The 16,195-nt window shown below is 38.5% G+C and overlaps 1 protein-coding gene across 1 annotated transcript in view; it reads left to right on the top strand.

The window, feature by feature from the left end:
* Positions 1 to 16,195, top strand: part of P3H2 (prolyl 3-hydroxylase 2) — a 135,726-nt gene that overhangs the window by 112,418 nt on the left and 7,113 nt on the right. The window contains exons 8-14 of the mRNA XM_004675096.2: positions 1,236 to 1,330; positions 8,307 to 8,434; positions 8,982 to 9,077; positions 9,953 to 10,103; positions 10,928 to 11,045; positions 11,957 to 12,032; positions 15,683 to 15,823. Of these exons, the coding sequence (XP_004675153.1) occupies positions 1,236 to 1,330; positions 8,307 to 8,434; positions 8,982 to 9,077; positions 9,953 to 10,103; positions 10,928 to 11,045; positions 11,957 to 12,032; positions 15,683 to 15,823 (805 nt within the window). The remainder of the gene's footprint in view (positions 1 to 1,235; positions 1,331 to 8,306; positions 8,435 to 8,981; positions 9,078 to 9,952; positions 10,104 to 10,927; positions 11,046 to 11,956; positions 12,033 to 15,682; positions 15,824 to 16,195) is intronic.

The raw sequence follows: 16,195 nt of genomic DNA, 5'->3' as shown, positions 1-16,195 counted from the left end.
GAATCATACTATTGGGAACTTCTAGACAATGAGACAATAGACAATGATGTAACTAAATTACTTCCAAGTAGAGGGGAATTGGGTGTCCCAGCTCCCCTGTCACTCTTATGTGACCTTGAGTAATTTATCTATCTCTGTGGATTGCATGCTTTTTCTTTAGTCTAGAGGCTGAATCAGGTGATTCCTTAAGGCTAAGCATGTGACTCTAGGTCAGAGAAAATTGTGTGCTGTTTTGACTTATTAGTAGGATAAAACTGAAATATTAACACTGAGTTCCCTTACTGCATTTATTTGAAAGCATGAGATTCAGAAAGTTTTACTGCAAGTTAAAGTATCCAGTGTCATCAAATCAATCAGAAATTAAAAAACTCATTTTTAAATGATAGAAGTTAGAGGTCAATTTGTATGTTATGAGCAGTTCTAAGAATAGTAAGGTATTGGAGTTACATATTTGAGATCACATTATATTCACTTTCAAAGGTTAACTGTGACCTTGAAAATGCATATAGTCTGCTTAAGAGCCTCACCATAAGGGACTGACAGATCCATTTCTTTCTCTCTTTCTCTGTCATTTTTCATACACACAAATATATCCATACATGCACACAAATAAATATACACATACACACACATATTCAAAAATCTCATGGGCTTTCAGTCTTATACTTGGTTTCAAGTATTCCATACATAAGTCTCATTGTAAGAGACTCAAGAATATATAAGCACATTTGGATTATTTAATGTGCATATATTGAAAAGTCAGTCTATTATTGTTATTTGTATTTTTCAAACTTTGACACAAACTTGTAGCTTCTTTCTTAGAGTCAAGAGTTACCTTACTAGGAAACTATTTATTTCAATTCAACCACTGTTCAGTGATGTTCTCTGTGTTCAAATCCTAATATGACACTCTGAGCATTATAAAGATGAGTGGGATCATTTTTCTCCTGCTCTGTTGAGATTCAAACTCTAACCTCTAAGTTATGAATATAATTAACTGAAATAAACATTATCATGAAAATTTCACAAGTGAGATAGAGCACACTAGTTGAGGAGATAGATGAGAACTTCACGAACACAGTGACTTTAATTTGTTCCTCAAAGACTCATGAACTGGTATACAGAAAATAGGATGTGACTATTTGTCTTAACCTTACACTACCTCAGTAGGGAATTTTGCTGTTGAACATTTATATTCAATGGGAAATTGCAATTTCAAATTTTTTAATGGGCAGAGTCCCTTCAGGAGTGAGCACAGAGGGAGCAGAAGTTCATGGATTGTCAATGGGGAAAAAATCATCAACCAAAATAGGACGAGATCTCAGAGAAGGTACGTATCTGTGCATTCTTACTCTTTGAAGTATGGGAAAGGGGTTTGGGACTTGTTTAGCTTTTACTCAGATCAAGGTAGGACCAACCTTCCTTGGAATATAAAAGAATAGGCCGAAGCTACTGGACTTTACAGAAGTCTGAAAGCAGGAATTAAAAGCAGGAATGTCTTATTTTATGTCATTACCTTTGGTTCATTGCAAAATTCTTCAAATTAACTCCATCCGCTTCTCATGGGAATCGTGTGCTAGGCAGAGACTGTGGCCATCACCAGCCTCACTTGAGTACTTGAGGCCTTGAAAGGTTACAGAGTTTCCCTCTTTCACAGAGTGACTGAGAGCTGGACAGTGTAGAACAGAACACTTACAGGAGAACCTGTAAAAGCAGGTCACATGGGGCATTAGGTTAGTTAACGTAAGATGCTTACAGCTTTGGGGTGGTATTTGGGGTGAATTGACAACAGTGTAGAAGAAAACATCCTAGAGGTTGAAATAAACAAACCAAAGACCTAGAAATGGAAAGGTGAAGATACACAGCAAGATATATCTACTTAGGTAAGGTCAAAATTGGAATATTGCCTATATAGTCTTTAAATAGTCAGTAATAATCTATTAGCAATAGTAGTAGTTCTATCTAACAGTTATTATTAGTTCTGCATACTTTATCAATTTTCAAACAAGTATACATTCATTTTAATACTGCCGCTATCTCACAGAAGAAGTATCTCCATTTTACAAGCAAGAAAATGCGTACTCTCAGAAATGTAGTGATTTTTCCAGAGTCTCAGTGACTCGTAAAGGTTGAGCAGGCATTTGAACCCACACCTTTGAATCCAAATTCCATCTTCTCTCTCTCTCTTTTTTTTTTTCACCCGATGCTTAGGACACAGGTTTGTCTAGATATCCATAATGGACTCCCTATCACAAGATAAGAAGTTTCCAAAAACCTGCAATGGGAAGAAGTACTGTACTCCATACCCCAACAAGAGTGCTTGCCAGTGCTTTCTTCTAGATGATTTGAAAAATTCTGGCTTTCTAAAACTCTCATTTCCCAGCCCTTTCCTTCCTTAGTTTGAAGTGAGTTCAAGGAAGTAAACAGGATAATATGCTCATCGAATCTGACCTAGACCTCAGTCCATAGTCACAACGGCCAAGCTGTTTTATAGTTCCAGAGAATTCCATGGGCAGCCAAAGTTCACAGTGCTTTTTAAGCCAGGAAATCACCCAGGAAGTACATGCCAATAAGCCAGGACTTCGCTGTAAAGGTTTGGGAAACTCCAGGAGAGTTGCCAAATATCAGGGCTTTTTTTTTTTCTTTTTTGCTTTTCTGGCAACTAGGGAATCTGATGTCTAACAACTGGCTAGCAAGGTTAATGGGATGAATGGATCTTAGAATATTCTCTGGGAACCCACTAGAAAGCCTCCGTACAGTCATTAGAGATCTAAATAAGCTCTAAATTAAGAACAGTGGTAGACAGAGGCAAACTTCCCAACCAGAAAACATTTCACATCTTAGTCTGGCTGAAAACAGATGTCAGAGTGGAATATATTTCAGTTTGTCTCATCTTGCACAAAGAGATTGTCATCTACTCTGGTTACCTAACAGTGTGTAGTCATATTCATACTGGATAGCTCCCAAGCACTGAGATGGGAGTGAATCTGGGCTACATGCCAGTCAACTTACCGAAAACATCTGTCACTTACTTATCCACTCTCCTTTCAACCACCAGTTTTCCACAGGTCCTACTCAATAATGATCAACCACGTCATTGGGGGTATAGAAGTAACTTTGAACATAGAATCAGGATGCCTAGTTTTTTGGATTGCCTCAATCTGATGTGATCTACAGTGATGGAAATCTAAAGCCCTATCTTTGGGCCCTAAGATTATCTGTAATAAAAGGGTAGTAACTCTTTTGTGAGGAAGAATATGAAGTCTTGTGCAGACTATAAAGTGATCTGTTCATTTAAGCGCTTTTATTCTACAAACCATTTTCATGACTTGTAAGATACTATATTATGGTAAAATGATTCTTCTTGCCCTGAGCCACAGGCAGTGAGCAAAAAGGAGCATTTTCTTACGTCATGTCACTTTATTGCAAAGGAAGAATTAGAGCTAGGCACATTCTTGATGAATGAGAGAATTAAATTGTTTGACTTAATGTCCTTGGGCTGTGGTTGGGAGTTGGCTAAAGCCATGAAATCCAGGCCCCAGCAACCACCACTCTTTGAACTACATTTTTATTTTTGAGGTTTTTCTCTGTCTGGTGTGCTACTAGTCATTTATAGGCCAGTAGACTTGCTGTTTTGAGTGGCAGACTTTTGTCTCACTTTCTGTTGGTTAATGGGTGGCTAGTTCGTTGTTGCTTATTAAGTGTATGAGTGGGAAACCTCTATATGAAATTCTATGCTTAGTGGTGTTTGTGTTTTGTAAATAAAAGGTGGATTTATAGCAGAGATTCTGCCTGACAGGTTAGGGTTTAGATATTTGAAACTCCATGTTATGACCTGTTTCTTCATCTGATTTTTGTAAGTTATTTTTGAAGATTTACGGGTATTACCAATGTCATCATAGCTCTCTTACATATACATTGTTATGCCACATGTGTATTCAGGTGTCTTTTTCAGAATTTACATCTGTATTCATCAGAATTGCCAGTAATTTAATTTCTTTCCTTCCTTTCTTTTTTTTTTTTCTTTTTTTTTGGTGATGTGTAGTGTCCTAAAGATGGCTATTAGGCCCATAAGATCTAATTCCTATTGTAAGGTTATTGTTTCTTTGCTGATTTTCTGTCCAATTCATCTTCCCATTGGTGAAAGTGGGAACTATTATTATTTTTTAAAGATTTATTTATTTATGCATACAGAAATGGGGTATAGGCCAGAGTGCGGGGGTGGTAAGAAGATTTACCAGAGACAGAGTGGGGAGCAGAACAGGCACACTGACAAAGTACACTGCTAAGGGGAGCAGCAGGCAGGACAGGAGAGGTCTGCTGCACCACGTGGGTCACCTTCTTGGCTGGGGATTGAACTCGCACTACAGCAGCCATGGCTTGGCTTAGCTTCTCAGTGCAGTGCTCCAACCTGCTGTGCCACCAGGGGGCGCCCTCCTACTATTATTGTATGGCTGTTCATATCTGGATTTATATTTGATAATATCTATCTACCTTATATATATTTATGCCCCTTCTTTTGATGTTTGTGCATTATTAAACATTATATTTTCTTGATGTATCAATCCCTTAACCATTTTATAGTGTCTATCTCTCAATCTTGTTATTTTGCTTAGTTAGAAGTCTACTTTACCTGATTAAACATGGATAGCCCTGCTTTTTTGGGGTCCGTTTGTTTGATGGGTTGTTTTTGAACCCTTTACTTTTATCCTGTTATTTTTGAAGTTTATATGTGTCTCTTGGAAACAGCAGAAAATTGGACTTCGTTTTCTAATCCAGCCAACCACTCTGTGTCTTTTGATTGATGGATTCAACTGTGTATTTACTTCTAGGATAATTGTTGATATGTGGTGATTTGTTATTGCCATTTGCCTTTAACTAATCTGGTTCTTTCTAATTCCTTGTTAAGTTTTTTGAGAATTTTCTTCTCTTTGATTTAAAAAGGAAAGCCCCTTTCAACATTACTTGTACGGGAAGTAGGTTCTTAGAAACAAAATCCTGTAACTCCTGTTTGTCTGAGAAAACTTATTTCTCTCTCATATCTGAATGAGAGTCTGGGGCAGTGTAGTGTATTATTGGATTGAAATTTTCATCATTGGCATTTTGAAAATATATTCTATTCTGTCCTTTTTTATGGGATTTCCTTCAGAAAGTCTGAAGTTAATTTGATGGAATATCTTTTACAGGATACCAGCTTTCTTCCCTAGTCACTTTCATTATTCTTTCTTTTTTTTTAATATTTATTTATTCATGCATACAGAATTGGAGTACAGGCCAGAGGTGCAGGGCCAGTGAGAGGCTTCAGCACAGAGTGAGTGAGAACAGGCAGATCATCGAAGTACACTGCTGAGGGGAGCAGCAGGTGGGTCAGGAGAGGTCTGCCATACCATGTAGGTCACCTCCGGGCCAGGGATCTTGAACTCACACTGTAGTGGCTATGGCCAGTTTGCAGTGCTGTGTCCTAACCCATTGGGCCACCATACAGGGCCTCATTATTCTTCCTTAATTGTGAGCATTTGGTAGTTGCATGACTATGTGTCTTGGTATAACCATGTCTGAGAAATGTTTCTCTATTATTTCATTTCTTCTTTTAAAAAAGATTAATTTATGCATATAGAATTGGAATATAGGCCAGAGGTGTGGAGGGTGAGAGGACGTTGGGAGTAGAACAGGCAGATGTACTGAAATACACTGCTGAGGGGAGCTGTGGGCAGATTAGGAGAGGTCTGCCACACCATGTGAGTCACCTCAGGAGCCAGGGATCGAACGTGTGCTACAGTGACTTCAGTAGCTTCAAAGTGCTTACAAGCTTCAGTAGCTTCTAAGTTCTCTGTACCTTTCTTTTTCTCTTTGCTTTCTGGGGTAACTGTATCCTTATGTTGTCTTTCCTAATGGAGTTAGATAACTCTCAAACTGTTCTTCATTTTTTACTTTTTGCTTTATATTTCTCTACCTGGGTCTGTTGTACATTATAATATTTTTTTCAAACATGCATCTAATGTTTGCAGAGTGTTAAATCAGCCTAATTTATCTTACTGTTTCCCCATATGTAATAGTTGCCCTCCTTCCCCTTTGGGTGCTTTATTTTTTTTTAATGTTATTTATTTGTGTATACAGAACTGGGGTACAGGCCAGAGGTGCAGGGGCGGCAAGAGGATTCACCAGGGACAGAGTGGGGAGCAGAACAGGCAGATCAACAAAGTATACTGCTGAGGGGCGCAGCGGGCAAGACAGGAGAAGTCCACTGTGCCATGTGGGTCACCTCTGTGGCAGGAATCAAACTCGCACTGAGGAGGCCACGGCTTGGCTTAGCTTCACAGTACAGCACTCTAACTCGCAGTGCCACCAGGGAGGGCCCCGGCCCATCATTTTCAAGATTAATAATTTGGCCCTCTATTTGTTCTAGTCTGTTTCCATAGCTATCTATGGAAAGCTGTTTTTCAACCACCTCTATTGACTTTTTTGTATGCTGCAATTCCCTTATTCTTTATATTTTCAATTTCTATCCATTAATTATATTTTTCGCGACTTCGTTTTTCTCTCGATTTTCTTACATTTGTTTAACTTCTTTATTACAGCAATTCTGAACTTTGTTTCTGATTTGAAAATAAGATCTTCCAAAATAATGTGGTTGGGTTCTAGAGAATTATTCTTTCTTTTGATGTCATATTCCTTTGAGGCCTCATGTTGCCCAGTGCTGTGGTTTTTTGTCTTCCTCTTTTTCTGGTTTAGATATTCTTTCCAGGAGTCCTACACTCTCTAGCGATAGCAAATGAGAGCATCAGGGGAAATTAGAGAGAGACCAGTGGAGGCAAGAAGGTGCTGGGGAGCTGCATTTCTCTTAAAAATTTTTTTAGTCCGATGTTTCCAGAATACATTTAATCAAGAAATAATTTTGTTTTTAATGAAATCTTTTCTGCAAAACAGAGTTGGAGAAACACTGGATGATAGAAAAAATAGATATAAAAATATTTTGTTTACTCACTGAAACGTTGGGTATTGAAATAGGAAATTATGTACGTATTCATGGGTTCCAGGAAAATCTTTATTTACTTTTTGCTGACAAGCTTAAAAAAAAAAGAAGAAGAGGGACAACTAGTGGATCATCTAAACTGACCACTTAATAGTCAAGTACTGTCATGAGATTTTATACCATAGTGGTTACAGGTGCAGTTACTCTCACTTTGACAACATTTAAGAATATTTAAGTGGTTGAAGATTAACAAGATTGAAGTAGGACGAATAAATAATGCATTAGGACCAAAAGGAGGCCAACATTTTTCTTGGTACACTAAGATTTTGCAGTAGTTTCAAAGGAAAAATGTTAGAATGAGTCATCAAACACCAACAAATTTCAGAAGAACTGGGGCCAGATCATTTAGTAGAGTGTTCATGCAGAATATAACTTCTCAGTTTCCACAAAATAAATTAACCATTTCATTGATATTGTCAATTTGAATTTTGCTGGTTTTATGGTCTTGCTTTTTAAAATTTTTATAAATTGATTTTGTTATTATACTTGTCTGAAACTGAAAATAAATACTGTAATCATGTTTTGTGGTGCACATGTTGAAGCAAAATAAAGATAACATTAACATCAGAGCTCCTTAGGGAATTTTGGCTTTAGTAGATAACCACACATTGCTCAAGACTGAGAAACATTGTCTCTTTACTTTAATATTCCATTAATCATAGACTGTAGTAACTCTTTTATCCTAAGTAAACTGATAAACACTTGATGTTGTATCCTAACCGACTAATCCAGTTTAAAGAGATAGAACAGACATCTGCGTCAAAAAATTTTTTGTGCCTTCAACCAATATGTTCCATTTTTAAAAATTGTTTTATGCATACAAGAGATGGGGTACCGATCAGAGGTGCAGGAGAGGGGAAAGGGTGAGAGTGCTCACCAGAGACAGAGTGGGGAGCAGTACAGGCAGATTGAGTGAAATAAACTGCTGAGGGGAGCAGCTGTGCCATGAGGGTCAGTTTGTTGTCTGGAGATTGAATCCACTTCAGCAGCATAAATACCAAAATTGGATTGATACAGACAAGATAAGCATGGCCCATGCACATGGATGATTTGCAAATGTGTGGAACATTCTACAGAAAAAAATTAAAAATCCCAGAAAGCAGAGCAAAACAAATATCCAAAAAGCAGACTCGGTAGCGTCAGGTGTGGTGAGAAAAAGACTGGGATGCAGCCAGGTGACTGGGTGTGACTAGACTGGTGCTGCAGTTACTACGCATGAAAGACTTCGCTCTATAACACAGTGCATCCAAGACCCTGTGCTCTATGCTTTCAGGAGGCCCCTTGCTCTATGAGAACATTACGTTTGTCTACAACTCAGAGCAGCTGAATGGAACTCAGCGGGTGCTTCTGGACAACGTCCTGTCTGAAGAACAGTGCCGAGAGCTTCACAGTGTGGCTAGTGTGAGGACTTGAGAGGGTTGCAGGCTGACCAAACTGGCTGGGCATGAGTCTGGTCATGCTTTGGTCCATGTCTCATGTGGAGTCGTGATCAAGACCGACACTTTCACTTTCTTGAGGAAGAGGGCACTGATTGTGGAGATACTTTGGGTTGGATGTTTTCATTGTTGTCCAACTCCACTTGCTTTGTCTAGATCTGTAATAACTGGTGGCTTAGTTCTCAGGACAGCAGCTAGTCAGCATGTGTCTTGCCTATCCTATGAAGTTGTTGGGAAAAACCCCTTACTTTAATCAATATAATAGATGGATGTAAATATATAGTCTCTGTATTTCTATAAAAATTGGTAATAATTATAATGATAATCTAGAAAGTTAAGTAAAGGCATCTCTTGATTGAGAGAATTAATTAGGCCAGGATTCTGGAATAAATTGGGAATAGTTTCTGGGTACTGATTTTGGTGTTCAGATTTCTGGCAGTGGTAGCAGAAAGAGAGACCAGGTGAATTCATAGTTATCATTAATAAAGCATCCTCTGGTATTTTGTTTCCAGGGAATCATGCACGTTGGTGATGGATACAGAGGAAAAACTTCACCGCATACACCCAATGAAAAGTTTGAAGGTGCAACTGTCCTGAAAGCACTCAAAGTAAACATCTTTTTAATTTGAGTAATATCTGAAATGTTTTTATAGTAACATTTTGTATGTGGCATCTCATTTTTTTAAAATTTATTTTTACTTTAATTTTTGGGGATACATTGTTGCTCTTTCATATGTGTGTATGTTCCACTCTACCAGACCACCCAGTCAGCACCCCATCTTCTGTGTCCCCCCACTCCCAGTGATCATGATCTTCTTTCACTGAGATGTACTCCTATTGTATTTTGCCTTTGTAATTTTTTACTTACTTATATTCCACAGATGAGTGAAACCACTGGATATGTTTCACTTTTTGACTCATTTCATTTAGCATTTTTCAGAGGCATCCTTAGTGGTCCATCTAGGACCTTTTGTGAATGGCAGATATGAGGAAGGGAAGAGTTTAGAATACAGACCCATCAGAACAGCTGAAGAAAGCAAATATGAAATGGTATCTTTGTTGTTAATAATTTCTTCATCTTCTAATCAATTGCCAATTTACCAAACTTTGTATTTCTTAAATTTGTATCTGATAAATAATGTCCATCCCGCCCCTAGCTTACACTCCCCACTCCTCAAGCAGTTCATGCTCTAATGGTGAAAAAGGCTCAAATAAGTAATTGTCTGCACTGCAATAAAGTGGTGATTCAGAGAAAGCAGGAGAGTCTTAGTATAGGGGGCTGTGGTGAAGCCACTTAACATTCCCTCTGTGATCAAGAAGAGCTTATCCCAATGGGTCATCTTCCTAACCTAAGTCCACAAACACGTGGAATGCCAGTAGTCAAGACAGAGGCAAACATCATACATTATCTTAAAGAAACCCAGATCTGCTTTTTGCAGAACCTTTCACCACCCCAGTGATATCTGATATTCTTTTGCTTCAGTTTGGTTATGAAGGCCGAGTCCCTCTGAAGAGTGCCCGTCTGTTTTATGACATCAGCGAGAAGGCTCGAAAGATTGTAGAATCCTATTTCATGCTGAATTCAACCCTGTATTTTTCCTATACACACATGGTCTGCCGAACAGCTCTAACGGGTAAGATTCCAGGATCTGAACGTGACCTCTCCTATCCACAGTGAAATGAGAGGGAAAAAAATTCAAACAAAACTTGATTTCATTGCAGGCTAAGTGGCTAGAAGAGCTCTAAATGTCCCAATACTAGCTCTTATTTTCCCCTTTCCTTTTTATTTACATTTGGTCCCCTAACATTCTAGAAGACCATCATTCTGCTATTTTCTCTTTCCAAATCCATTTCTCCCTCTTGCTTAAGTCCCAAAGGGAAACAGAAATGCTTTATGATTCTGGATTTCACATTTGCACAACTGGGAAGCTAGAAATTATAGTCATTAGCATGTCCGCAAGAATTGAGTGGAAGTGGAGATGATAAAGGGACTGTTGAAAACAAAATGTTCTTGAACAGCCAGACACTTCTAATTTTTATTGTTTAGATTCTTTCATCTACACCTTCCTGGATAGACAGAAAAAGTCACAGAGTAGGACTCTATACACTTGGGAAGTTTCAGCTGAATGAGATTTTTTTTTCTTCTATTATTATTCCATTGCCATGCATCATGCCTTTACTGCCCTGCACTCGGCACTGTAAATGCATGGGATTTCTGAATGTCTGTCTACATCACAGAGCTCTGATAGCTGAAGAGGCGGGTGTGATGTGTCCATAGTTTGACATGAGGCTCATCACAGAGAGGACTGCCTATCCAGTCTTTCATCTGCTTGTCCTGCCTGCCCTCTCCTCAAACTTGCGGGGATGTTGGCAACACAAGATGACAGTCAGATTGTCAGTTCTGCCGTTGGAGGTTACTGCCTTCCACCTCTCATCTTCCTCTTCCCATTTCTGGCAGGTCAACAGGATAGAAGAAATGACCTCAGTCATCCCATCCATGCTGACAACTGTCTGCTGGACCCTGAGGCCAACGAGTGCTGGAAGGAGCCCCCTGCCTACACCTTCCGGGACTACAGGTACAGCCTGCAGCTGCTTCATAGTCCAGCTTTTGCCAGCAGTGATCCAAACCCACAGAAACTAGAAAGCTGAGCTGTTTTGCTTATGTTCATGTTTATCTCTGTGAAGCAGAGATTCTCAAGTAATCTTCTTGAGCAGCTGCTACAACTCACAAGTACTTTTATCATCTCACATTTTTATCTTCAAAACCCAGCCATGTTTTCTTGCATCCTGCTCCACAAAATGTCCATTTGTTTAAATCTAAAAAGTAAATTTTGTTTTGCTTAATCACTTTATTTTCACTGAAAGTTATCTCTGTGGTATGCGTATCTCAGTCTGAGAACAGAGGGCCTGGTATCTCAACACATACAGGAATCTAAGTCTGCATTTTAGATATAAGAATTGGAAGTTCAGAAAAACAAAATTTCTTTTACTAAAAGGTATTTTAGTGTGCAAAGAGAAAAATCAGGCTACACACAAAGTATATGTATTCATTATTACTGTGTTGTGTATAAGAAATCTGATAAAATTCCCTATCTGCAGGGCTGGGGGTGGGAGCTCTCCTGCAGGTTAGGGAGAAATTACACTCTTCAAGGTCACAAATATAGACAATAAAGAGACTTGTGAGCAGTGTGGATCGCTTCGAAGGGTGAGATTAAACCTAGTTGTGTTTTCTTTAGAAATGTGAGATGTGCTCTGTAATCTCATATTTTTAATATAAATGGAAGGAGCAAATACTTCAGGGTTATGACCCAAACTACATCTGAACTTACTCTTAAAGTTTAATAGGGTCAGTCATTTCAATGTCAAATTCAAAGGAAACTTATTTATCAGATTGGTCGGTTCATCACTGTTTATAGCGTTTTCAGTATTCTGGGATGATGTTGTTAAAAGCTTAAAATAATACAATGGCTTGCCTTTCTTTTTATAGTGCACTCTTATATATGAATGATGACTTTGAAGGAGGAGAATTTATATTCACTGAAATGGATGCCAAGACTGTGACTGTATGTAAACCTGTTTTTTTGAAATTTATTTATTTGTTTATTTTTAAACCTCAGTCTTAGCATTTTTCACGTATTCACAGATGGTTGGACTTCATATATGTCAGAGCTCAAGAGGTGAAAAGGGCCCTGGTAAATTTATAGTTCCCAATACAGAGCCATCCAGAGAAATCATCGAGTCCCTTTTACAGATAGAAAAATTAACGAATAACAATATTAAATTAAAAATTTGCTTATCATCATATAGGTGGACTTGGAAATAGAAGTTAGTATTATTTCTATATATTATTCATTGGTGTAGAGGCAGATGATATCAAAGCTATATGTTACTGGGTTTAAAGAGGAACCCTGATGGGATTCTGGTTATAATTTTCTAGAAGTGTTGTTATAATTAACAAAAAGGTATTTCATACGATTTAGCACCTGTTTATATGTTTTCATGTTTAAAGATTGTATGCATTTTTTAAAGTTTATGATGCTTAAAGGATACAGTGGCACACGTTTTTGGTAACACGTTTAAATATTATTATGAGAACATTTTGATGTTTTATTACCTGAGAAATTAAAGCAATTGATGATCCAGGTTGGAATCAAAGCAATATTTATTCAGAATTCTTGTTTTCTGCAAAGCCTACGTGTATTTAATTTCTGAGTCTTGTTGACACTGAAAGAGAGGTTGAGAAGAGCATCTCACAGGGAAGAAAGAAAAATCAGGCAGGTGGTTGAGAGGATTTCTTTGTTTCTACTCCACCTAGTGGCCATAAGTGGAAATACTCGACATCGGCAAACAAGTGATGCTTTCTTGTATAATTAGTATTACTCATCAATTGAAACCAAGTTAACTAGAATTCTGCTTTTTAAAGATATGCAGACAGATAGTACTTTACTCCCCTTCCATATAGCTGTACTTTTAAAAGACATGTGTGACTATTTTGAAAACTGCATTCAGTCCTCTCTCCCCTCAAGAAAAACTAATTCAAACAATTTTTTACTTCAAAAGCTCCAAGCTGAAAGATTATTTTCCCAAGCTAGTCCTGGTTTATATTAATCCCTATGATGAATTTTTAGGGCATTTTTTAGATGTTTAAAAACTTTAGTAACTAATTAAAGTAGCAAAGAGAAACAAGTTTCTTTATTTGTTCTGGAAGGACAACAGGAGCAGAAAAATAGCCTGGCTAGGAAAGCACACGTCAGAAAACTCTTTCAAGTCCTTCACTCGGGATGGTCTAAACAGTTCATTTGTTAGTGGCTGAAGGCCTACATTTATTTCAGGCAAAGGGCTTCTCTGGTAGCACTAGTTAGATGGAAAGCAAGAGGAATTTTCTTTAATTATACTTGGAAAATTAATGGATTATTTTAACAGCATTTATTTGTGAAACATAAATATTTAGGGATTTGAGGGTTTGTGCAAGTTTGAAAAAGGTAAATTTAATGAGCTCCATTTGATCTGTAAAATATTAATGGATCTGTGTTCCAAGAGTATGTTTACAATCATTTATCCAAACTTCAGAAGATATTCCCCAATCGAAGCAATAGGATAATGGAGCTGGTTTGTTCCTCCATGTTACCTCCATGTAGCTGGTAGCAAGCAGGTGATTTACTCCATGTGATAAATTCATTCTAGAAACACCTGTGCGCTTAAAGATCTTTGATATTTCACCTGTGTTAGGTGATAGCATCTTTTCTAAACTATCCCCAAGTTCTTCATGTGTAAAATTACTTTCAATTCTTCCAGTTCTTTCAGTGAGAAAGCAGTGCATTGTCTCCACATCCTTGCCTTAGAACTGTAAGCTGTTTTTCTCAAACCTCATAATAGAAGTAATGGCAACCATGTGCGAGTCAGTGAGTCCAGAACAAGGAAGCCAGAAAACATAAAACTTGACCCTAAAGTCATGAATAAGAAGGTTTTTCATCCTATTTCATAAATGTCAGGTGTCATTATTTTGCTTTTTCTATGTGGATATGTGCAACAAATTCCTTCCCCATAAAAATGAAATCAGGCTGATACCAGGGGACCAGAAACTAGTGAACACTGTAGATTGAAATAATAATAATAAAAAAATTGCCTTGACCAAGCTGCTTAAGAAAAGCCATTCTCTCTGGCAAAGATGAATCACTCAATTATTCTACATTGGAAAGTAACTGGAAACTAAAATTTTCAGCTCTTACTGATAGCACTCATCATGCACACACACACACACATACACCACACAGCACATCTTACACACACACACCCTGGTTTCTTCTACTTTCTACACCACCTTTGACCTTCCACATGTTGGTCAAACAGTCTGAGAGCATCTTTGTTATACAGCATCCAAGGACTTCAGGAAAATTCCCAAATATTCCTCTTGAAGCTAGCAGTGGAAAAGTTTAGCCATTTTATAAGAAGTAAAATATTTTTTACATGGGTACACATACACTCAATTCTGAAAATAGATTACTAGAACAGCTATAACTTATCAAATGGTAAAATTGCTGCTGCCACTTTTTTTTTCTTATATTTTAATTTCTCTGCTATGGAATGAGTACGGTTTCTGTGTTTCTCAGGAAAGAAAAATGAACTTCCCCGACATCAGACACTGCTTTAAACTTAGAAATAAGTTTATACATCTGATACTCAGATGTATAAGCGTAATTGCCATGAGAGTCTCCTCTTTCCATCTAGAGCAAGGCTCAGGGCCACTTGTAGTATCTCTTTTCCCTTCTGCCCTCCTCTACTTAAACATGAGTGGACAGGTCCACCTAAGAAATGCCTGGAAAAACCGTGTCAATAGCCTCAGGTCCCTGGAGAACAAAGAAGGGGCCAGCCTGAGGAGTACTGTGTTCTCCTCGGTGGAGAGAGTCAAGCGTTGACTGAGGCTCAGTGGGCAGGAACATAGTGATGAGGATTAAACTATCATTTGGGATTATACTTGACTTTTAAATATCTCTGCATTACAAACATACACAAAGTGCACATGTATAATTAAGGATCATGGCGCCACGATCGAGATCTAAAATAAAAGTTTCCATTCTGCATGGCTCCTGGGTTTGTGTTTGTAATTTCACAGATATTAAAAGTCTGTTTTCTGTATGCCATATGCTGCTGTGGAATGTAGAAAGGGAATTAAAAGAAAGGGGCTTTGCTTTCCTGGAGTTTGAGCTTGTATTAGCAATTGCTATTTCTAGGTATTGTACCTACCATTTCACATGATTAATTTTATTTTTTGATATTTGGCCATTTTTTTTAAGATTTATTTATTTATGCATACAGTACTGGGATACAGGCCAGACGTGCAGAAACACAGTGGGGAGCTGAACAGATAAATCGATGAAGTACACTGCTGAGGGGAGCAGCGGGTGAGACAGGAGAGGTCTGCTGCACCATATGAATCACATCGGGGCCAGGGATTGAACTTTCACTGAATCGGCCGCAGCCAGCTCCACACTGCTGTGCTTTAACCTCCTGCACCACCAGGGAGGGCCTGGCCTTGTTTTTGCTTTGCAGAAGAGGAACTTTTAACAATCGATGTCTTCCTGAAACCCAGGCTGCCATCATTTCTTGATTCAAAATTTGACCCAACTCTCCCATAGGTGGATAATGATGGGGGTTTAGAGCAATGTTCATGGTGTAGGAATTGAAGATATCTAATTATCTTTTTCTTTCTCAGGCCTCTATAAAACCAAAATGTGGGCGTATGATCAGCTTCTCATCTGGAGGAGAGAACCCCCACGGGGTGAAGGCGGTCACCAAGGGCCAGAGGTGTGCTGTGGCTCTGTGGTTTACCTTAGACCCACTCTATAGAGAACTGGTGAGTTTTTGGCTCTCCCAGAAAGTTTGTTAGATGCCCACAGACCTGCTTCAGAAACTGATTTATCTGAAAAGTCATTTAGGTTGTCCTGTTGTAAGAGGGCGGTCCCCAAGATAATGGGAGTTTCCAGGTTCCTAGCCCCACCTAAGGGAGGGTGGAGCTGAACAGGAAAGAGAAGAAGCTGGAGAGGAGATGGGGAGAGTGGGCAAGGAAGGAAGCAGGATGGAGAGCAAGAAAGAGACCTGGAGGAGAAACAGGCACAGAGAGACACATGAAGAAGCTGCCCTGGCTTCTTGGTGCTGGACTGATTGGAACAGATGTGGGTGAGACACCCATGGGGAGGCTAACAATGGCAGGTGTAGTCTTGATTTT

The sequence above is a fragment of the Condylura cristata genome, unplaced genomic scaffold, assembly GCF_000260355.1.
Source record: "Condylura cristata isolate star-nosed mole 26May11 unplaced genomic scaffold, ConCri1.0 scaffold00003, whole genome shotgun sequence".
Classification (NCBI taxonomy): Eukaryota; Metazoa; Chordata; class Mammalia; order Eulipotyphla; family Talpidae; genus Condylura; species Condylura cristata.
This window is presented reverse-complemented; position numbering and strand designations above follow the sequence as displayed.